This window comes from Ixodes scapularis, unplaced genomic scaffold (assembly GCF_016920785.2).
Source record: "Ixodes scapularis isolate PalLabHiFi unplaced genomic scaffold, ASM1692078v2 ptg000320l_1___fragment_1__unscaffolded, whole genome shotgun sequence".
NCBI classification, from domain to species: Eukaryota; Metazoa; Arthropoda; class Arachnida; order Ixodida; family Ixodidae; genus Ixodes; species Ixodes scapularis.
The window spans coordinates 499,177-523,206 of record NW_024609961.1 but is presented as its reverse complement, the minus strand read 5'-3'; the positions used below and the strand labels follow the sequence as shown (position 1 = coordinate 523,206).

Below are 24,030 nucleotides of genomic sequence, written 5' to 3'. Positions count from 1 at the left end.
CTGCTTTACTTGAAGTACACCCTCTAATTTACTTTGTACTTTAGTTTCAAGTACTTTTTAGATGTGTTTTACCCAACACTACATCCGCGCCTCCGCCAGGGTCCAGCTATCCTGTTTGTCTTTCGGGACAAAATACCGGCAGGGCACCGCGAGCCTCTTGCGGTGTAATAGTGTCATAAAAGTCACCGCAGAGACCTTGCGATGAATATAAGAACCAAAATTTGCCAAGTCATACTTTCTGCAGGAGGGTCTCAGATGCTGTTTTTACATATCGCCATCGCGCTAGGCGCGCATAATACCTCGCCTGGCTACAAACACTACGCCGAGGCGGCGCTGATAACGTCTAGGAGGGCATCGCCACCTCACGGAGCGCGACAGAGTTAGCGTAACTAGGCTCTTACAGCTGGGGAGCGAGTTTGATAAAACAATCTCCTTGGATGCAACGGCCGGAGAAGACTTCGCGCGCACGTCGGGTCTCGAAGGCCATGGTTGAACATTAGGCCATTCAACACGAACAACGTTGAAGGTCCCGCGCGCCTGTGGAGCTCGCAACCAAGTATTTGGAGATGGACCTACCATGTCACGCAGCATAATTTCATCCCTGGTTGATACGACCGCGGGCATCGTTGTCCAATTCCAGCAGAGTGAAACGCGCACGCGTGAAAAAATCTAGGCTGTTTCTTTGCACGGAATTTGAGACTGAATTAGGAGCCACGCTTGCGGCGATTTTGGCACCTCCCGTTCTCCATGTTTTTCGACCGGTCGATGAGACCCGCAAACCGAAACAAACACGTGGGGCAGCCGCTTCGAGCCCAACCCTATCCGTTGCTTCGCTGTTAAGCCGCAGGTCCTTCGTTGGTTGAAAGTAATAACTGCTGTTTGTGTAGCCCTTCCTTAAAAAAAAGTATGAATAAACCTTCAAATATTTAGAAATAACAACGTTTTTTTTTTGTTTTTTTTTGTGCTTCAGGAACAAAGATGAATGCTATCGACTACCAAAAACCTTAAGTGTAACACTATTATATCAATGTTTAGTTTAGAAAATTCTTTTAGAGTAATGAGGAACACCAAAACTATAATAAATCAAACCATAAAAATTGGAAATTAAAAAAAACACATCATGGTAGAGCCACAGGTAGAGCAACTACTGCATCGTTGCTTCCGTTTCCGGTATAATCGCTCGCTGTGTTTGGCCGCGTTGTTTTGATGCTCACCTCGGTTTCACGCATTTCGTTCTTTTCTCGCGACATGACATTCGTTGTCTTGCATCCGATCCAGGTAATTTGCCTGTTCTGCGCACATTCGCCATGCTGAGACGCCTGTCACGTTTTAAAACCGCCGCGGCGTTCGTCACTGTCTGGCTAGTGTGCCATGCTTTGCACGCCGCTGCCATTGTGATGCACGCGGGCTCTTTTCATTTTTATATCGCACCATATTTGCTTCGTTTACTGCTGCTGGTGCGCTTCCACGTCTGTTGTCACCTTTTCAGAAGAGGCCCCAGTGTCTGCTGGACGCCGCGTACCGAGCCAGATGGGGTGCACTGTGTGTACAGTGTTTCCACAACAAAGCCCGGCACCACGAGGGCGTCGCCGGTGTGGACTTGATGGCCCTTGAATCCGGCGGGACCAAAGCTCGTACCTCCCAGTCACAGAGGTACACACTTGCGCTAATTCGTGGAATATTTGTTGTTTTTGAGACCCTGTGGCACTTGCCCATAGAGAGAATAGACTCTTCAAAACTCGGTGCCGTCTAGTGCCAGTCTCGAGAGCTCCGATATTTCCGCTCTAACGACGGCAATTGGAGGACAACATCGCTTAATTTCACGTACCCTCGACTTCGTGAATCGGAGGCGTCGTACTAGGACAGACTTGGTAGAGAAGATTTCCCGGTCTCTACTGTATGCTTCAAAAGACGTCCGCTTCTCCTGCTGTGGAGGAGTTTTGTGATGTCGCCCTTACTGTAATAAAGTAGAAAGTTGGGCTTGTTGGTCTTGGTTATACATAATGACAAATACACAGCGCAAAAGGACAAAAAGGGAAGAGACATACCGGATAGAACAGAGTTCTGACTTGCAACTAGATATTTTAATAGAAAAGAAAGAATAATATTTTGGTCACCATAAATCGCACGTGTAACCTGTGCCATGATATGTGGTCGCTATGGCACGCGCTGGGCCTTCATAGTCAGTTTCATGAACTCCAACTCTTTGTTGGACGAGACAGACGGTGTGCTGATGCAACTTGCTCCTCCACTGTGGATGTAAAAAGCTTCCAGAACCTCTCGGGTTGTTTTGTCCCGGTGTTTTCCCATAACTGTGGTGGCATCAAAAGACAGTTCACATAGACATTCTTTACAGTGAAGTGAAAAATTCCCACCCACCGTGACTCTGAGGGAGTAGTCGTGCTCACGGAGCCTGTCGTTTCGGCAGCGTCCTGTTTGTCCAATGTAGGATGCTGCCTCAACGACAGTTTCTGTGAGCACGACTACTCCCTCAGAGCCACGGTGGGTGGGAATTTTTCACTTCACTGTAAAGAGTGTCTATGTGAACCGTCTTTTGATGCCACCACAGTTATGGGAAAACACCGGGACAAAACAACCTGAGAGGTTCTGGAAGCTTTTTACATCCACAGTAGAGGAGCAAGTTGCATCAGCACACCATCTGTCTCGTTGTCCAACAAAGAGTTGGAGTTCATGAAACTGACTATGAAGGCCCAGCGCATGCCATAGCGACCACATATCATGGCACAGGTTACACGTGCGATTTATGGTGATCAAAATATTAATCTTTCTCTTCTATTAAAATATCTATAGTCGGTTGCAACCTAAGAATGAAGGGCGAGGGTAAGACGGGCCGGGGAGGAGGAAGCAGACGGAACGCTGGAGAAGAGAGGGGGAAACCTTCTCTCTTTAGCGTTCCGTCTGCTTCCTCCTCTCCGGCCCGTCTTACCCTCGCCCTTCGTTCTTAGGTTGCAACCGACTATAGTTGGGAGTCAGAACTCTGTTCTATCCGGTGTCTCTTCCCTTTTTGTCCTTTTGCACTGTGTATTTGTCATTAGTCGCCCTTACTGCTTTGGCACAGGACAGAGGGTAAATTTACAAAGGATATTATTGTTTAGGTCATCTGCTATCATTTGTTTATTCTGAAGATTGTAAGCTTTTGTTAATCATTGAGATCGGAAAGGCTTAAGATGTTCCTCATTGTTACAGAGAGTGCAACGTCAGAGGGTTGAGTATTTTTGTATGAAATTGAGGGCAAAAAATAAGCCATATTGGGCGGAAAGGCGAAGGTTCGGGAGCTGAAACTAGGTCGCCGTGGCCGAATGGAGCCGACATCATCTAGTTTCGTTGCTTGATGCAATCATCATGATTGTTTGTGCCACAACTGACTGTGCAAGTTTGTGCCAGAAAACTCTCAAACAGAAAAATCTGATAAGATTAATGCTATACGCGTGACGTGCAGCTCGACTGGAAATGGCTGTACACACAACACGAAACTTCTTGGTTCTCGTATAAAATAAATTGTCAAAACGGATTGGTGAAACTGCACCAAAGCCTTGTAGTAAGGTGGCCACTTCGCATGCAGCGGATCCAGGATCAAATCCGGAAAGCGGCGGGCATACTTATTTTTTGTCAAACATTTAGTGATATTATCAACGTTTCGTTTTTACAAGTATCACAGTACAGAACAAATGTCAATGAAACGCCGCTGAACTAAATGGTATGGGACTCCCTTTCCCGAGGTGCAATGGGGCACAGTGGGACTTCGGTTGCTGGCGGGATGCCACGAAGCGGCATGTACAAGTGGGTTAATATTTTTTTAATGAGCCATCCGCAGACTGTCGCCGGGAAGTGGCGTAAAGGGAGGGTTTGGGTGGGTTAACACGCACCCCAGTGATGCACGTGCCATCCCCAACTGCGCCTCCAAAAAAGACGACCCAAATGGCATGAGCTCTCCTCCTCGTGCGTATAGCCATTTCCAGTCAAGCTTTATGATGTTGTGTGTATAGCATCACTCTTCTTGAAGTGGTGAATGGCCAGCAGTGGAGTCACATCATCTGCGAAATATTGATATGCCGTTTTTCATTAATTGCTTCAAGTCTGCATAATTTTATCACATGCTTCATGCCAAGACACGGAAAAGCCAATCTGAAAGGTGGCCATCGCGTAGGTACGGAATGAGGGCAGGAAAGGCTCATTCTGTCATTCCACGTACCCTTGTCTCACTTTTTGCGTGAAGTCTACCTGGTGTACGAAAATTCAGTTTTTTGTGCCTGGTGACTCAACATTTGTATCTGACAAGAGGTAATGCTTCAGTGTAAAGCTATATCAACAAATTCCTCGGTTCTGTGATCGGTCACCGATGTCCAGATGTTTGTATACGAAAGGCAGAAAGTTTCAAAACTCCAATCAGCAACTCTTTTTTTTAACATAGTTGTTGTTTTTAGATAGGTGTGTCGGTGCATGTTGCAGGGAACATAAAATGGTGCAAAAAGGACACGACGACAAGCATAAGGAATGCAACACTGTGTCTGTGTATTCTGCCGACGCGTCCGTGTTTCCGTGGCACCATGGTACGACGTACCGAGGGCTTTCGATGGTTGACTGGAGATCCTCCTAACCTGATACTCTGTACTCGTGCTTCTCCCTCAGACACCAGGCGGTCTACAAGAAGTCCACGAGGCCTCCCAGGGTGACCGGAGAAGTGGTGTTTGGTCTGCACCCAGTGCTGCTGGCGCTGAAGACGGGCAGGCGGGAGCTGTTCTCCCTGCACGTCCGGGGCAGCAAGCTGAAGGACACGGGAAGGTCCGGGGCGTCGTCGCTCTGGACAGAGATACTGGGTCTCGCCGAGCAGCGAGGACTGGCGCCCAGGCGCTCCTCCCTCGCCAATCTAGACCACCTCACTGAGAACAGAACCCATCAGGTGAGTTGGAGGACTCGCTGCGTCGGGCAGTGGGTGCTTTTGGTTTTGTTTAGAGTGGAGCCGTCAAATGAGTCACGCTCGGGCCAGGCGTGGCCAGTTGATCGTACGCAAAGGGCCACAGGAAAAGGACTTTAAAAAGAAAAGTCGTGGCTGTTCTTTTTTTTTTCGTGTCTTTGGTTTCAGTTAGTGGTTGCGGCAAATTCTGCTTATAAAGCAATTCCTCGTTACGCCTCCTTATTGTGCATTCCCATTCGTGAAACAAACGCCCTGGCTGATGTATGTATGGTACGTGGCACAATAATGTCAGAACGCAGGCTGCCTTTTAATCTGTAACCCTTTCCTTCTGCCCTTGCGAGGGGCATATGTTTACTAGAGAGCTGCATTTGGACCCGTGAAGAGCTGCACGCTAGCTTGCGAGCCACAGTTTAGCCATTCCTGGCAGCCGAGACCATGGGTTTCAAAACTGTGTTCCTAGATATTCCGGTGTTCCCCAAAGTACTGTCAAGTGTCCCCTGAGCTTATAAATGTTTCCTCGGCTGTCCCTGCTTGCAAGTGAAGTGTTCCTCCAGTTTAAGCACTATTTCGGAACATTGGAGGCATCAGTTGAATCATAGCTATGAGCCAAGCACTCCCAAGTGTAACCACTGTCGTTTACAAGGTCCGTAGGCTTCTTCGCCGCCTCATTGCATTCATGCCGAGATGAGGAGGAATTTCTCGTCTATGTAGATGTTGCCACCGACCATATTTTATCTAATGTCACCAGTCAGTGGCGCCACCTATGCACTCAATATAAAAGTGCTTGAGAACACCTTCAATATCTCTTGGGGCTCGAGCGTGCACATGCATACAAAGCACATTGAAAGGCCACGGGCGCGTGCCGGAGGCCAGGCGTCTGAATGAGATGCCGTTCTCGTCTTGTCGGTGACCGTAGGTTAGGATACTTTTTTCCGACTCGACGCTACGATGCACCACAAGTAATTGTGACTGGGACATCGCACGTAGCCCCGATGGAGGGCAAATGTCGCGTGTGGACAAAAGAACTGAACCCTGCTCGTCGTTCCGTGTCATGCAGGGGATTTGCTTGGATGCCTCCCAGCTGCCGGTGCCCGACGGCCACGGGCTTCTGGCTGCATCCGAATCCAGGTTAGATGCCCGTTGGTTTTGCGACCCGTCTTCCGAAGAGTGCGGCAGTGGTATTTCTGAAAGAGGCAGTTTTGTTTAATCTTTTTTCAATGTAAGCTGCCGCCTGTGGTTTTCTTCTATTTTGCCTTGTCAGCTCATTTACGATGGCTGGTCGCATGGGTTCGCAAACCGGGTTCCTATGAACCCAGGAGTTCCCTCATGGGTTCCTCGAAGTTCCAACTTTCCTGAACCGTCCCCATCCCTAAGTAAAGTGTTTTTTCCATTTTAAGCTCTACTTCGACAGAGCTGAGCCACCCAATAATGCACATATATGAGTTAGGCATGCATTGTTGTTCACAAAGTCTCTAGACTTGTGAACTCCTTTATTGCACTAGTGCCGAGACGGGTTCCACGACCGACATTCGAGGCAGACGAGGTTTCCCTAAGGTTGAGCACCCCTTGCTCATTGAAAAAGCAACCGCACAAATTTAAATGAGTCTACGACAAAGGGGCGGGGCACTTCTTTGTTTGCACGGTACAGAGTAAGACGGCGGCTGAGGAGAAGGAAGTTTGGACAAAGCAAAGATAGCTAGCTGTGTGGCTTGTTTGTCTGAACAAAACTCCAGCAAGCTGCTAAAAAGTGTTATAGGGTCGTTTAGGTGTTTTGTTTTGTGTTGTTACTCTTGCGTTAGGAATACTGTCAACATGGGTGTGCTAACATAGTGTTGCGTGGCTTCTTTCAGCGGGGTCCTGAACGATGGTCTCTGGGTCCTTATGGATAGGATTCAGGTGAGTCGGCTTCCACTGTATTTCGAGACCACACCACTAACGGCCCCCGACACTGTTAGTGCAAACAAGCAGTCTCTATTTTTCGTTTGATTTATAATCTCAAGGCTGTCATCTAAACTACTAGTGGGCTGGAAAGTGCACATTTTGGGTACTAACCCAAGCACTAAAACTCGCTGCCCACGATTCCAATTTTGAAGAAATCTTTCAAAAAGTACTGACGTCATGTTTGCACTAAATGTCGGTTCTCACGTCCATCCCAGCGCTGACACGGCACCGAGTTTGTGCTGCATCGTGTGTGTGAACAGGACAAGGCTGGGTCGTTAGTGCAAAGTCTGTGCCATGTCTATAGTGCCGAGTTTGCGTATGTGTGAACGGGCCTTAAAACTGTAGTGTACCTCTTTACATCTTGATGTGGCTGCAGGACCCTATGAACTTTGGCGCCGTGTTGAGGTCCTCGTACTACTTCGGGGTGCAGAAGGTCTTCACGACAAGGACGGATAGGTGGGTTCACTTCCTTGCCACCCTTTTGCTTGAAAGGTGCAAGGAGGCTTCGTGACATTTGTGTTCGTTATTTAGGCCGGGTGCCATTTTAAACATTTGCATTTGTTGATCGATACCTTCATGCGACCATCAGATAAACCGTGTGGTGTTCGAGGAATGCCTTTTTTTTTTTAGATTTTACTTCCGCAATGTGTTGTATGTTCCAAAATGAATTGGTGGGCTAGTTGGTTAAACATTATGAATGCAAAGGGTGCTAAGGATGAAAACTAGAAGAAGTGGACAGTGCTTATCGTGTCCACCTCTATTAGTCCTCATTCTTAGCGCTGTTGGTGTTCATGAGGATGCTATTCTGTTTTGTAGCAGTAGTGAGACTGCTGTTTTCTAGAGCTGTGTCTGTGTATTTCTTCCACTTGTCTCCATGTCTCGTTTTGCGCTGTTTTATTTTCCTCGCAACACGTGACTCGCTCGTCTACATACGTTGCAGTATTCGGCTGCGTCTCTGCGGTAAATAAAGGAATCCACTTTAGCTCGATTGTGGCAGTCATTGTTGTGTCTTGTCAGCATTTGCAGACCATTTTGTTTTACTGTCAACAATGAGTCTACCGTACTGTAAGGCTTCAGCAAACAGACCCTTTATGCGCAGTATTAAAATGCGCCAAATTCTGCAAAAGCAAATTGTATACCAGTCTCTACGCAACAGTGAATGAGGTTTGTAACGAGTGAAATGAACGATGGACTGTTTTTTCCCTTGCATACCTAAAACAATGTTTTGCTCTCCGCACGTCCATGCAATGTTTTCCGCCTTAATGGCATATTGTAAGTTAAGAATAGTGGTGGAAGCTCCTCCACAAAGCCCTCCCCCATTTCCATTTTAGCGGAGAAAATGCCGTAGTTGACGAAACCAGCAGTCGTGGTGAGCGGAAAGTTTTTACGGGATGGGCATGTCCCGCTAGCTTGAACCTACAATGGTCAATAATGGGCAGTTTGCCCGCCTTGCTAGCATTGCGTGAGTGCGTGGAATGCATTTTAATGGTTTGTCCCTGGTGCAGCTGTCGCCTGTCCCCTGTTGTGAGTAAGGCAAGCTCAGGGGCTCTTGAGGTCATGGACCTGTACTCGTTGCAGAGTCCAGCAGAGTTTCTGCAGGTCAGTACCTGTGACACTTTATGGTTCCTAGTTCCAGCTCTCTGGACATCTCCTTGAAGTTCAGGTTATTCGACATGTTGATTTTGTTGCCAACTTTTACGAAATATGGAGCTTGCCAAAGATTTCTAAGCCTGTAGCCTATGTTCTCCTAAAAAACTTTTTTCCTTTCTTTTGTGTGGGAGCAATGTTAACAACTAGATACAAATAAACTGAGAAATCTTCGATCTCCTATGTTTTCCTGTTGAGATATCGCTCGCAGTATTTATTTTAGTAATTGCTTTTCATTGTTTGGAAAGAAATCAGCTTTTCCATACCTCGCGGGTCCCAGGTCCTTTTACAGTTTCACTCTGTCATGTCGTTGGTATTCTAGTCTGCTGAACAATTTTAAAAAGCAAAGAAACAAATCTTCGAGTTTTTACCTACACCCACTAGGAAGGCTGTGCGGAAACATGAAACCGCAGGTCGGTAGGTCGTTTGGGTAAACGGCGGCAATCATGTTTCTTGTCAGACTCTCCTTTTTTTTTGGTACAAACTTCCAGGCGCTCAAATCGAAGGGCTGGTGGGTTGTGGGCACGGCCGGAGTGAAGCAGGACGGGCCATTTGAAGCAGGGCCGAGGAGTGATTTGTCCTGGGTGCTTCCTCCAACGGACAAGCCCGCCATCCTCATTGTTGGTGAGTGCTGCGCGTGCCAATTCCTGTGGTTCGGAACAACTTTGCAGTGTTTGCCGGTTCGAGGCCAGATTTCGTTTTGGCGTAGATTCACTCAACCAACGATGTGTAGCTAGGTGGCCCTTTGAGAGTTCCGATATCTTGCTTCAGCTTCCGGCTGCCATGTTTGCCTTCATCTGTGCCTCGCTAATGCTGCTCTACACCTTCGTGGTTTCACCGTGCCGACTGTACAAACAAGGGAATGCACCTTATACAGTCAAACCTTGATGTTACGAACTTCTATGTAACGAAACCCCCGATGTAACAAAGTATTAACTTTTTCTAACCGCAAGTGTATGCATGCCATGTATTTTTGACCTCTATGTAAAGAAATTCGTTTGCCGAAATTTCAATGGAACCAAGTTTCATGGACAACTCGGCACAAACTTTAGGGTCCCAAAGGAGATTTTGGGAAGTACATGCTCTGAAACGGGCCCCCGATAAAGCGCAAAGAGTGAAACGGGCCGAATCTGGCAAATGTGGTGTACAGAATGGCCACTTGAGGACACTAGAGCCGTCGCCGTTTCGTCTGTTGGCTTCGTTTGCACTGCATGGTTCGTTTCGACGCCTAACTAAAAGCGCGCGTTTCTCGTCTTGGGCGATGAAGCCTTCAAGGCAATAAAGCCGCCCTTGACAACTTGACCTTGACGACTTTCTATACGCCGACTCTGCTGTCATTGCGACGAAGCAGGTGACCGACGAGGCGATAGCTTGCGATGTTCATGGGAACTCGCAAGACGGGGATGACAGTGAGTCTGGTGAGCAAGACACCTGCAGTGTGCCCAGTAACCGTGAAGTGGACGCGATCAATGTCTTGAGGGGGTTCGCAAGCACACAGCAAGACGAAGACGCAATGCAGGCTGTCTGGCTATGCAAACGTCGTGTGATGCCAATAATAATGCCAAGAGTGGCCCAGAAAAAGGTGACTGACTACTTTCAACCGAAATAGAGGCGGCCTCGGTGAGTTCTGTGCACTCTGGCAACATTCGTGAAAACTTTCTTTAACATTGGCGCTAAATTTCTATGTTGTGAAATTTCATTGTAACAAAGTAAATTCAGAATTTTACTGGCTTCGTTACATTGATGTTTGAGCGTATAACAACGCTTGTCACACGACCGTTGAAAAGGAGAACTTGAGTTATAGATCAGAAGACGTGCTACTGTATACTGCATGGACCAGATGGATTGAGAACCCACGTCAAAATCAACTCTCAAAAATCAGTTGGTTTTGTATGCTGTGCTCATATTCCCGAACTAAAAGCCTCTTGCGCTTGTCGTGCTACTCAACTATCGTCGGTGGAAGCTCTCACGCAGCCTGTGATGCGCTTCGAAGGTATTAATGGTGCTGATTGGCCGGCTCTTAAGACACAGAATTTGCTCCGATTTGTTTCTGTTTATTGCAACATGTGGCGCTAATCGTTGCTCCTTTGCCATGTTGACAACGGGGCGCAGACATTTCGAGTGCTCCATGATGACGCATTAAAGTATTTTACACTGATTAGTCACTCTACCGGTAGAATCGGTATGTCGCTCTAATATCAAAGTAAGGCTAGCCTTGTTTTTTTTGTTCTTTTCATGCGCCATCATTGGGAGATTTAAATGCGCGTGCGCATTGTCAGGTTTGCTATAAGCGCCGAATGTGGGGGAAGACTGAAGGAAATAAATGCGTATATCATTTACGGAAAAGGCCGGCCACCTGGCACCGTCGAGTGGCATGACAAGCGCGAGAGGCTTTCGCTTCGTCATTCGCATCTCTTTTGTTCGGGTCTGTACCAGAATGGTGGAGCTGAAAGGTGTATTTATTTTGAGAAAAGCATTGTTTTAGGAAGTTTCCGTATTCGAAAAATGCAAATACAGTTGAATCCCGTTAATTCAAACTTGCGGATAATTCAAGCTAACGTGGAGGTACCACTGTATGCATTTCTATGGTAATTTATACTTTCTTTATTCAAACAAATTTGCGGTCCCCTTCGAGTTTTAAATAACGAGATTCGACTGTAAGAGCCAAGGTTTTGTTAGAGACTGAGATTAAATTCAGGCTTGTCCGCTGTAATGAAAAATACTCTTGTGGTGGGCCGTCGGAACAAAACACGCAAGAAAAGCAATGAAACCTGGCAAGTTTTTCTGTCTTTTGTCCCATTTTCTTTTTTGTCCAACCAAACGCCTCAACAGCACACATTTTTTTTCTCCTTGATGTAAAAAGAATTTTGCCCTTATTGGTGTTCTATAGAATGAGTTGTTTTCATTTTTAACTTCTTATTTGAAAAATTTTTAAAAATATGCGCAATCTACTCACACCTTTGCGGTCAATTGCAGCATCGTAACTTGCAAAGCTGAGTTTTGCGACTTATTTAAAGTTGCTTCAGTTCATTTGGGCCATGGACTGTATTGCATAAGGGCAAACTAAAAGTGGAATGCTTGTCTTTTTTTTTAAATTTTTAATGCATTTAGCCATTAAGTTTTAGCATAGAGAGTGCCAGAATTTTCAACTTGGTATGACATGCAATGAGACGGCCCCAAGTTCCAACTCTTGATTTCATTGCTGAGGGCGATGCACGCTTTTTTGTCCAGGCAACGAGAACCAAGGCATGCATCCCGAGCTGGGAGCTGTTTGCGACAGCGTGTTGTCCATCTCTCCGGCCGCTTCAAGCGATCTGATTGGCTCACTCAACGTCTCCGTAGCTACAGGTGGGTCCCTCATCTTCCACGTGCTTGTGCCTGGCTTTGCTAGCCTTTTCGGTTGTGTCTATGACTCCTCTTACACCTAACTTGGGTCTCGCTTGACTCTCCTTTTTTTCCCTTTTTTTCTTTCATTGGTGTCGTGCAGTTCGCTCATACACCAGTAAGGGATGGCGGTATGAAAGGATTTGATCGAGGTGCAACTGCAGCGAAGATGTCCAGCGCATTCAAGGATGCGAACCAACTAAACTTGATTACCGTAATATTCCCGAAAGAGAGCCCACCTAAAATCGAGAGCAAATCGGGTGGAAACAAGGAGTGGGCTAAGTTTAAAAATGCAATCGAGAAAAGCTGAAAAAGAGAAAATGCTATTTTTAGATTGTGCCTTTGCCAAACTTCTTATTTCGGCGAGGAGCAGTGCAGCCGAGGTAACTGTGCTTCCCAGTCAGCAACGTTCTCTTATATCCTGCCATAGCTAACTTTCTGCATTTATGCCGAGGTCATCATTGATCTGAACACCATGATTACTAGGAGTGGGCTATCTTTCGGTGTTTAAAAGAATGTAGCAGATCAAACCAAAATTAGGGGGGGGGGGGGGGGTTATCTTTCGGGGGGGGGGGGGGGGGGGGGGGCATGTTTCAGGATATTGCTCTAACCTCTTCCGATAGACACAGTCACACAGACCTCTTTTCCTTCAGGACAACTAACTGTCCTTATCTCGAAATTCGAAATGACTTTCTTGGTGATTGCTATGATTGTGCACACGCGTGTTATACCGAGGTCTAGACGACGGCACGTTGGTCTGCCTTGAGGTGGCGTTCGACGTCCTTGCAATGGCCAGTGCACCACTGCTCTTAACCAGGTGTTTTCAATGTGCATATGTTAGACATTAGGTTAGTGTGAGTGCACCGTGGCCTTGTACTGGGCTGCACTGAACTAACATACTCTGCTGCCGACCTCACCTTGCGAGCTTGACGTTGCTCGTGTGAGTAAGTCATTTGTCTGTTTTGTGTTTGGCAGTTTTTATTTAGACTCAGTTAAACAAAAGTTTAACTTGGAAGCTCTTAGAAGCATGTATTTTGGATATGGTTTCATTGCTTTTTGCACCTATTCTGTAGGTGATATCAGGTGAGAGAGTACAAACAGAGAGCACGTTTCATATTTCCCTGCCCATGCTGCAGACTTTGAAGATTTTGAGTCACCGCTCCTGCGGATTTTGATACATGTGGGACGTGGTACCAGTGAGCCTTTGTGCTAAAAAATATTCATGTCAAAGGCAAGCTGAAACACTTCTTTCAAAAATTGAGCTAGAGGTTGATTCTAGCATAGTTTTATTGCATGAGTCAGAATATCACGTTTGTTTTCTTCGAAGAAGTAACTAAACGTGAGTAAACACGAAAAACCTCCAACCAGCTGTTACGTCATAAGAGTTCCCTCGGCCGACAAGCGCGTTTTGCTTGAGGGGCCGCGCGTGCAGTCGCAAGCTTGCCAGGTATATTCCCCCACACTGGCACCAGTCGCAGCATCTTTTCTTGTCCATTTTAAAAATGGCAAGAGTGCGCGTGCCTAGCTTTGATAGGCGCTGAAGATGCGCGAGAATAGAGATTCTGAAAACTCCTTTTGCGACGTCACGCTTTGGGAAGGAGGGCCTTCAGCCGTGCTTTGAAACTGATTTTCTGCTGCCTCCTTGCACCAAATTAAAATATAATTTCAATATTAGAGATCCTGGAGGTCAAATGAAGACGATTTAAGTGTGTTTCCTTGGATACAATACTGCTTGAGCTTCTCTTTAAAGGCCAACATACACTTCTAGCTTTCCCCTTTTTCTATATTCTCTCCACTTTTTACCTTGCCCCACCTTGGCTCTTTTTGCAGCTTAGGAGAGGGGAGCGCTAAGAGGATAATCTTCCCTGCAGAAAATCGAGGCTGTACGTCGGCCATTAACAGCCGCACTCACTAACAAAATTACCTCTCTGCAGTGGAGGCAGCGTACACCTGTGTTGTGTAGACTGTCTAAACGTCTGCACCAAACTTGGCATTAACGAGTGTGGCCCTCGTTGCTGTTCCACCAAAAGACTCGGTGATTTGACCAAAACTTTTCGTTTTGTTTGTTCTTCAGGCATTGTGCTTCACGAACTTGCAAGGGGCAGGACAAAGTGACAGGTCGTCAGATTGCCTAATCAGTGTGAGTCTTTGCTTTCTGCCTTCCACTTGTTGCGCACACCGATCGCCGACTTGCATAACATGGCTCATTCTGTGGAGAGTTGTGGTTGTGGCCATGAAATACAGGCTGTACAGAAGGAAGCAAAGAGAATCATGACCAAACTTCTTGGGGGTTAGGATGTTGTTTCTTGTCGGCTATTGTTCTTGAGGAGCCGCAGGGAGTAGCGCACATTAGAATGAAATTGCTTATTTCGAATTATTGCTTTTATCGAAGTTCAACGTGGTCCCGACCGAAATGCACACATTTTAAACCGGATTGTTCTAAGTATATAGGCGGCCGACCATGCTTATTATGAAGGCAGAGGTGGCGAAAGCACGCAAGCCTGCACTAGGACGCATGGAGACCCTTGCGTCCCCTGCCCCTTCTCCACCGAGGGGAATCAGCAAACAAGAAAATAGAGTAAATGGGTGACGGAGGGCAGAGCGCCGCTTCCATCTCCGATGCCGATGCGCCGACGCACGGGCGCTGGCAGGGAGCAGCATCCACGTTCCGACACTGCTCACGGCGCCCGCAGCCGACACTGCCCAACTCCTGTCGGAATCGGGTCAAGGGAGCGATGGAGCCCGGGGGACATCATCCCTTTGGGAGCCCCGTGGTGTAGTGCATGCACACGTGCGTTGTACGGGAGACTGGGAGTGTTTACCGAATGTCGCTTAGATCTGTGAGGTTGAGAAAAGTGGCTGGCCCAAGTCCGAAATCGCTAAATAATTCAACATTCTGGCATTGGCTCTTTGACACTGTCCACCATTCTGCAGAACAAGCAAGGTATTGGTTGGGTTCGAGAAGCATGCTTGCGACCTGAAGATCAAAGATAGTCAACTGCTTTGCGACCATTGGATTTTCTCTCTCAAGCATGCTTGCCGAGCCGGCGCACGCTTCCCATAGCTGCAACAATCCCTAGAGGGGTGTGTGAAAGCTTGTTGGCAAAGCCACCGAGGATAACTTTGATTCATTCGCGCTTGTCGATGCGGGCATTCCCGTTGTTGCTCCTGCCACGGATGCTGCGGCTGTAGATTTTGCGTGCAGCTAGGGCTGACACGAAGCGACATTGGAGAGGCACCTCGGGAAATGCCGACAGCTGCGGGGACGCGAAACATCCTACGGCTGCTTTGAAACAATGTGTAATGCAGCGGCGGTGACAATGTTTTCGCAGTGCCTGGAGCAGTTTGAGGAGATGTGATGGCCGAATGAAATCATTGGCAAACTCTACCTAATTATCTTTTAGTCCTGTGTCTGGAGGTCAACGTAAATGACAGCCACAAATCCAGAGGCGCGACATGTGCAGGGTTTCGGTACAGTGGCTGTAGTTTCGGTTTCGTCTTTCTTTTCGCTCAGGATGACTTTAAAGTGAGCGACGCGACTGTGGCTCGAGCGATACATGGAAAGAGAAGAAGAAGAAAGGGGGACGCGCGAGGGCCGTGAGGAACGCCGGTCGGGCCACCTTTCAATCTGTACTGTAAATAGACGTTTCTTTTTATTTCTCTCTCACTGATGGAGTCCTTTCAGTCATTTTTTTAGACCATCAACATCCGCACACCATCGGCGTTCCCAGTCATCGGGTCCCTGACGCAATCCTAGGAAGAAAACGAACCTTCACTCTGTGCGAATAGTGGATTTTGAGTTCAAAGCGAATAGTGGTTTTGGCCAAATATTTTCGATTTGAATATCAAATAGTTTTTCCACGCCTTTCACTACCGTTGCATCATGTTTAGATGAAATCCCAGCTAAACTCGTGAAGATTGTTCCACTTGTTCATGTATAATGTAAGTTTACCCTATCTATGTATATTTATGAACTGTGACCTCAGAAGGTCTGATGTCTTGGGATGGCAAGTAAACGACAAATTTGTCATAAAGAGAATCCTATAGAGATGGCCAACTATGCCCAATCGAGGGAATTTACGAATCTTGCTATATAAAATAGTCTTTCTTTAACCTCGAGTTAAAAAAGAATGGATTGCGCATGATGAATGCAGGTTGTAAGGGCATTTCTGTCTAACATATACTTGCATAACAGTCAGTTTAATTTTGAAACTTTTGCTGCAATGTAGATACACACATTCAAAAGGTTTCGATTTATTTTCAAATACAGCTGGCACGCATACACTATTCCACTTTGAATGTGTGCTTTTCTTCCAAGCATGCTATTGCAATGTTCACCGATGCAGTCCAGAGAAGCAATGCCCGTGGAGCTCGCTTCTGTGGATATTGCTTATCCGTAGTGCGCCGGTGCTCGGTAAGGACTGCACTCAACGGGGCTAACCCGCCGTAATCAACAGTTCGAAAAATGTGAATAGTGCTGTTCTTATCGAAGCGAATATCGAAGAACATATTATTCAGAACTACTTTTAAAAATTTGGAATATTCTCAGAACCCTATTATTTTTTTACTCGGTAAAGCTGCCGCGAGATGTTCATAACCAAGGTTTGTTTGATTAAATATATGGTCAGTGTACCGGAATCTGTTCCCATCGACCTTCAAGGCTGCTAGCACTGTTTTTTTGGCTCTACTGCTTTATCGAATTACCGCTCAGGGGCGGATTTAGAGGGGGGGTCCGGATGTCCTGACCCCCCCCTTGATTTCTGCATGGGTAAAATTTGGGGCATAAAACGAAGGAGAGGGGGAGGGGGTTCCTAAACATATGGTACGCTGACCAACACCTGACCCCCCCCCTCTGGATATTCCTGCATCCGCCCCTGCCGCTTATGTTGAATTCTTTTGCCATCCCGTTGACTTCGTTATAAAGAGGGATTATTGTACTTAACAAGTCTCGTCGCCTAGGGCTATCTGTGGTATCTCCTGAAATTTACTTATAACCTCGGGGCAGTCAAGTTCGGTGCGACACGTTGTGCCATCTAGCTCAAGACATTTGCAACACCGGGAAGGCCCTTTTGCCAGCCTGCTTGCTCATGGGGCTGTTCACGCATCAATTTGAAGGTGTTGATTCGTGCATTTTTGGTCTTTTATTTTGAACATTGCTGTCAATGTCGCGGAAGATCAAACTTCGAAGCTGCAGGCACTGTTGCTTACCGGACTGTCGCAACCTTGGAAGCTTAGCAGGCGTGTAGCTCCACAGGTTCCCGTCGAGAACGTGGAAAATACAACGCCGTCGGAGATAAATAAATTCCGTAAAATGTGTAACATAGCATTCTGTTCACATTACCTGACTTGAGATGGATTTCTAATTGCAGTATTTCTCTCTATATTTCGAATTAATGCGCTCGAAGCCCGGCATTGTCTTTGGACTCAATGCGATGACCCTAGAGTCAGATCAGTCTTTTAACACTCTCATTGCTCCCTGCTTCAAGGACACATCTTGATCGAACAATGTTTTTAGGACGTTTGATCGTAGTTACTGAAAATCAAAGTGAGCTTTTTCTCCGCTTCTCCGGTCGTGGAGCGGACTGTTGTTTGTGCCTTTAGCGTGTTCGCGCAGCTGCCCAAGATGGTAGCTCTATTTGGACCCGTGTCTACGTGGTTCTAACTTCATCCCCGCTGCGAGCAAACACTCTACTCGAGAAATAAAAAAAAATATATACTTACCCCACGAGTAAAGGTTACCCATGTGGCGTTTATTTGTGTTCTATGTAAAAGAGAACAGCATATTCAAGTGACGAGATTGAGTATCAGCTTGCGACGAGTAACTGCATGCGACACCGTCCAAACTACTGCCAGCTTGCACGAAAGACACATTCCTCGGACAGCATAATCTTCTTCAACACGACGATGAGGGGACTGGAAACAAGCTGATCCCAGAAGTGAGGTCAGCTATTCATGCGGGAAACGATTACTTGGAAAAGAAAAGGCAGGGTGGGTGAGGGGGAAGGTGAGGGAAGGAGGAGGAAGCGCTTTTGGTTCCACTTTTGTAGAGGAGGGGATTTGACAAAGTCTTTGCTTTTGTAAATTTGAGGTGCGCGCAAACAATGTACAGTGTAGACCGCATATAACTTATGTCGCGGGAGTCGCGAAAATCCGCACTATAAGCGGTACCGCGTTATAACCGAAACATCAATTTTTCAGGCCAAAATACATGCCATGTGACAACTTACTTTTGTAAAAGAATTTATTTTATGTTAGATGAAAAATAAAGCTTAGTTTGAGGAAAGTCTTTATTTCACCAGACTAGTACACTTCTCTCTCAAGTGTGTCACACATTTTGAAAGAAATGAGCGGCTTTTGCCTGGCGCAGCCTCTTAGCGGCGTCGCGGGTTGCGGTGGTTGCGGACGGATGTTGCGAGCGTTCAGGATTGCTAACCCTAATCACTTTTCTCCGGAGATGAAAACGCGTGAAAATTCGGATCCTTCATACGGTACGCGCCAGTAATACCTTGAACTTGAGCACACGCATGAAATGCGCCAAATAAGAAATCCGGGCGATGTTCGAGGACACAAATGCTTAGAAATCACCACTGTAGTCGAAGTAAACAAACACGACGACACGGGCGTTTCTGCCGTCTTGAGAGCGCCGCCACGACATCGCCGCTCGAGTAGGTGGATCTTCCCTTCCAGTACGTGCTTGGTTATCATAGCGACACACAACGAAAATTCACAGTCAAGGATAGCGCTTTTACGCGGAACGATGAGATGAACGCCGTCTACGACGACGATCACAACGTTGATCACAACCGACGCCATGTTCGCGGAAAGAAGCAGCCGGCCCGCGACGGGCTCTTCTTCTTCTAAGCGTTGTGAAAGATGGGGGGGGGGGGGGGGGGGGGGGGGGGGGGGGGGGGGGGGGAGGGGCATGCAACGCGCGCGAACACTTCTCCTCGACCTGCTATTGGTCTGTCGTTGCGGTTGTTGGTTTCCAACGCAGCGGAGGGACGCACGCACGTGAACGACACGTGCGTGCGTCCCTCCGTCGCTAGGGCAACTGAAGCCTCTCTCTTCGCTTCTCCCGCTTCTTCGAGCACCCTCTTTGCCCCGCGAGTGCCGCTTGCGCAACGCTTGCGGCTCGCGCCGTCAGCGCCGTTATCTAGTGTCGCACAGGCAAGCGTGCTCGCTGCTCCGGTCGTCGGCGCGGTCGGCGGGTTGTGCCAGAAACCGCACTATAACCGGTATTTCCCTTCGCGCGCCTGCATTTTAAGCGGTATGTAATTACATGGAGTTCTATGGGAGGCGAACCGGTGGTTTAAAAAAACCGCGTTATACCCGGTCCTGCACTATGAGCGGTTACGTTGTAAGTGGTCTATACTGTAAAAGAAAAAAGAAGCAAACTGCCCTTGTCTAATCGCCTTCACTTATATTTGGCCGTAATATCAGAATGTTCAACTTTGTTCTGCTAGTTCCTGTTTTGGGTTATCTCAATCTATTGTGGAAGGCACCTACTAAAACTCCCTAATGCTAGAACCACGCCTGCATGCACATTTATATATTTAACGTTTGATAGACTCAACAGTCGGTAATGTAGCGCGTGATTACACAATGCTCAAAGTTGGTAATAACGTAATCTCGCAAGGGTACGCTGGCAGCGCTGCCGATTTTAGCCGTCCCAGTGTTGCCTCATTTGACCACGGTGGCGCTCTGGAACCCTGCTTCTTCGAATCGGTCATTCTTAGTTATCGCACAAATATCTTCTTAGTGGGGAAGACGCTCCAGTGTGCGAGCATTGCGGGGATACGCTCACCACCATGCATATCTTGTGGCTCTGTCCAGCTTTGGACATGTTGTACTTACTTTTTTGAATTGTTTCAATTCCAAATCCCATTCCATCCTGCTCTTTTATTGGGTGAATATCCCCTCATCCCGATTTGAGCCTGTGTTGTCTTTTATTACTAGCACAGGTTTTATTAATCGGATCTAGTCCTGCTGAGCCAATTATTATTTTGTAGCACATTAACAATAACAGCTTGTTTTCTTTTTTAATTTTGTTTGGCACAGTATGGCCTCCGTAGCTGTTGCGCCATAAAACCCCCAAGCAACAGCAACATCTCTGAAACCCTGCCGAGCGCCTATACGGGATCGGCACGCCTTCCTGATACCACGGGTAAAAAGAAAAAGCACTTGTTTCTCAAAAATATGACAAATCTGCCAAAGGTATCGTCGGCACATCTTCACAACTACCTATTTAAGCCACCTGCACCATGTACCTGAGACCAACTTAAAACGTACAAGTCCTTAAACGCAAACTACTGCTTCGTGAATGGCAAGACATCGACGATAGGTACCTATCTCTCCCAGGCGCCAAAGATATGCCCGAGTTTTCCGCAGGGGTCGCCAATCTGGGTCTTGGTTTTAGTAGACAATCTTCCGGAAATTGTTATTACGTATCCTTCAGTGCTACGTGAGTCTCTGTAATGACCAATTTTTGAATGTTTTTACTTGCTTGCTTTGGTATACAAGGTTTCTTTCCCAGAGCGCTGTGCCAGCTTGCATTTATACGTGATATAATGGCCCGGTTGGCACCTATCTTTATTCGCGACTCCAGCGACCTATAGGGGGCGCCCCCACCAAACAAACAAGGCGGCTGAGTCCAGGTCGCGTCGGCTCGGCCGGGCCGCCTGAACAGGTGGCGCGTTCGATTTAACAGATTTTTTTTTTGTTTAATGCCCAATTTTATAGGTATTTGAACTGAGACGGTTAAGTGTAGCCGGTGCACATAAGCTTTCAAAGCGTAATTTTGTTTTCCTGGTGTTTTTTTGTTCTTTTCATGTCAAACTTTCGTTTCAGAGATTTCGTTCAAAACCGAAACTATGGGCTCCGGAGAGACGGTAATAGACTCTAATCAGTTTTGATCATCTAAGGAAGGCTGCGATGTTTAAAGAATTGTTCCACCGAGAGCGATTCTCAACTACCTCGCATGCCTCGACCATGCGACTTATCTGTCTGCAAAATCGAGCTTTTGTGCGTATCCGCGTTTAAGAAACAGCTCCAGTCGTCTGCTCGGTCAGCAACACAAGCTGCAGGAAAATTACAAAAATTAAGCAAGTGCTTCTTGAGCGAAGAACCATGTTAACTGCCGGCGCCCCACTAAGCAGCTGATACTTGTATTTCAATTCAGGTTTTAGTAGCAATCGAGAAGTCATTTTGTGTGACTATGTCCCACTAAAGCAATATTAGTATATTCTTCGGGTTGAAATGTGAGCTTAGTTGACTAGCTATTAAGTGAACTGCTGAATAAAAGTGTATCTGACAGAGAGAGATACTACTTAAACTTAGCCAAATGGTTCTATAGCCGGCAGCACGGAGACAAACTGAAGAGAGTCTTCATCGGAGATTTACGCAGAACCTCTCTGCATTGATTTTGACTTCGAATCCTGAACGGAGAAAATGATTATAATGCAATTAAATGCAAAGGTGCAAGCGAGCTGGACAAGAATGTCGAAAATAATCCCTGGAGAAGGGGAACAAGAGGGACAAAGGACAAACATAAATCTCCAAACACAGCTAGGTGACTGGTGCGCAACCGAAAAAATCCGCCTGGTCCGGGTATCGAACCCGGGCCGGTCAACCTGATCAATGTAGACGTATATTGCTGCTGGCTTCGACGGGGGTATAATATAGATATTGGTGGCGCGATAAATCAAAATGCCGTGACAGCTTCTAACGTTGCGAGACTCGTCCCCTACCATTTGAAAACAGATAATTTCCCTCATTCATCATTTGCAGCGAGCAGGTTTTCCTGAATCAAGTAATTGCGAAATCAGCCCAGCTCCTTCAGTGTGGTCCAGAGGCTTTTTCGGCGAAAAGCAACCAAGATGAATAGCCAACGCACCAGCCGGCTTGGGTGGCTCGAACTTGAAGCTAACCAAACACAACCAAACTCTAGAAAAGCAGCTATCGAACCTTCCCATTCACTTGACTGCAACATTGGTGTTCCCTCCAGTGAAACGCCTCACCTGTCGTCCTCAGTCCACTGTTTTACATCCTTATAAAGAAACCACTTATCAGCTACCAAGTAGTCGTCACTTTGAATGTGATTCGAGACAGACAAGAAATCAAAACGTTTTTCTGTGCCCAGAAATCGAAAGCACGCGACCGTGTGTTCTGGAGTGAAAAGGCTCTCAAACACGTGATGGAAGGAAACAATCTACTGAGGCTTCACCACACTAATGAACACTCAGGAAAGCTTAAGAAATTTTTGGACCTTCATCAAATTACATTGTTTGCCACCGTGCCGACAACACGTGTCAGCGAAAGCCACCAGAGACGCGGAGGGGCGCAAAGCGACCTGGTCCGGCTGGTTGCCGGTTTTCCCGCTTGGTGGCATCCGTTTTGCTGGAGTCGCGAATACGGAGATGGTCGGCCGAGCTGCCGCATCCTCGTGTTAGTCACATTGCGCCATCTGTTGGCAGCACATTGAAGTAGGTGAGCACAGTCTCCTGGGCTGCGATCACTGAAGCTCGGCAGATGCGCATTGGCAACATAAAAACATGAGACTGGGGCATTTCTAGAGTGTGGCTCTCGTGCAGCTGCTCACTAGTGAACCAAGAGTCATTGTGCAACCACCTAAACAAACACAAGGTAAACTAGAAGACCTGGAAGTACCTCTGTCCCCCTGTCATGAAGGCTGAAAGTGGCACGAACACCCTGCATGGACATGAACGGGTTATAAGCTGGAGGTAAACTCAAACCTTTCCCATATAGGTGTTTTGATTGAAGAATGGATTTGATACATGCTACTGGCATTTTCTTTTTCTTAATTGGGTAGAAGTGTGCAGCCTATAAACCATTCCATTTAGCGCTCTCTGGGCGGCACCATTTTGTTCGACAGCAGTGCCCTCTCCATACATCCGGGAAATTCAGCTGGTTCGGCGTGGTAAAACGAGAGAGGGCACGCGCCTGACTCCGCCAGCAGACGACAAACTGGCAGGTTGCCATTCGCCATCTTTGGGCTGTATTAGCAGGCTCTACCGAACATCGAACTCTCGCTCGTGGCTGCCATTGTGAAGTGGATCGCGTTCTTAGAATATTTATGGCTACTCCAAAATCAGCCTAGAGCTCTTTGTTGTTCTACTTCGGTAAATGATCAACTAGCATATCTTTTTTCCGTTACTTAAATAGCAGTTGAGTCAGCCGGCAGTACTACCCTCAACTACTGGCGTGTATTGCGGCAGGAGAGCATGTTTTTGTTTATTATTTCAGACTTCCACTCATGGTCTCTAAAGGCCTACACCAGTACGAACTTTGTATAGTAAAAAAGGTACAGCAACCGGATTTACTTTTCGCCGGAGAGACCGGCCAATCTGACACAGTTTTCCCTATTTTTTCTTTTATGTGCATGCAGGTAACAGAGCAATTGGACCCTATTAGTCTTTTTATCTAGCATAGTATTACACGATAACTGGCATACCAAAATCTGCGCATCTGTGCTTGAAATTTCCAAAATGATGCGATTTTAAACAGAGTTTGTACGCCAGCCGGATGCAAGGTAGAGCCCACTCGGCGGAGCAGACGACATGCGGGTGGGAGGGGGAGGGAATTTTTTTCTCTTTTTACCCTATCTGCTATGACCCTAATGGAACGGTCTATATAACACACAGTGGCAAGTATTTTTTTTCGAAAGTTTGTATTTGAGGCAGCAAACAATGGCAAGCTATTTACAGGTGGTAACAACAACTTGTAAGGAAGAAAGATTCAACAGAGGCGACAATAATGACAACAACTTGCAGGCAACTTTTGTAAACTCCTATGTACACGAGATCACAAGGGCTTTTGAGATCCTGTTGGACTGGAGTAGATCAATTGATCTCTGTTTATCTTTTTACGCTGTTAGGTGCATTTATAGAAATAATCTATGATTTGTGACTTTTTTAACATGTGAAACATGCCCAAATCTATCCAAGTGTAGACTGCTTGCTTTGTCATAGGACATAGATGGTTGATACGAAGCCTCACAATGATTTGGCACATTTACAGTGTATAGTGGGCCCGAACTTGATACTTTCTAGGGTCGTTACGGATGTATCCCTAGCTCAGTCCAGGCACATGCTGCCATTGCAGTT

At 46.8% G+C, this 24,030-nt stretch overlaps 1 protein-coding gene across 1 annotated transcript; it reads left to right on the top strand.

Moving 5' to 3' along the window:
- Positions 1–1,180: 1,180 nt before the first annotated feature.
- Positions 1,181–14,023, top strand: LOC8040354 (rRNA methyltransferase 1, mitochondrial). The gene is made up of 10 exons (XM_040213970.2): positions 1,181–1,278; positions 1,490–1,653; positions 4,651–4,921; positions 5,994–6,064; positions 6,787–6,832; positions 7,254–7,333; positions 8,383–8,476; positions 9,016–9,148; positions 11,756–11,872; positions 13,983–14,023. The coding sequence occupies exons 1-10, from the start codon at positions 1,207–1,209 to the stop codon at positions 14,021–14,023; spliced, it is 1,089 nt and encodes a 362-aa protein (XP_040069904.1). The 5' UTR covers positions 1,181–1,206.
- The last annotated feature ends 10,007 nt before the right edge of the window (positions 14,024–24,030 follow it).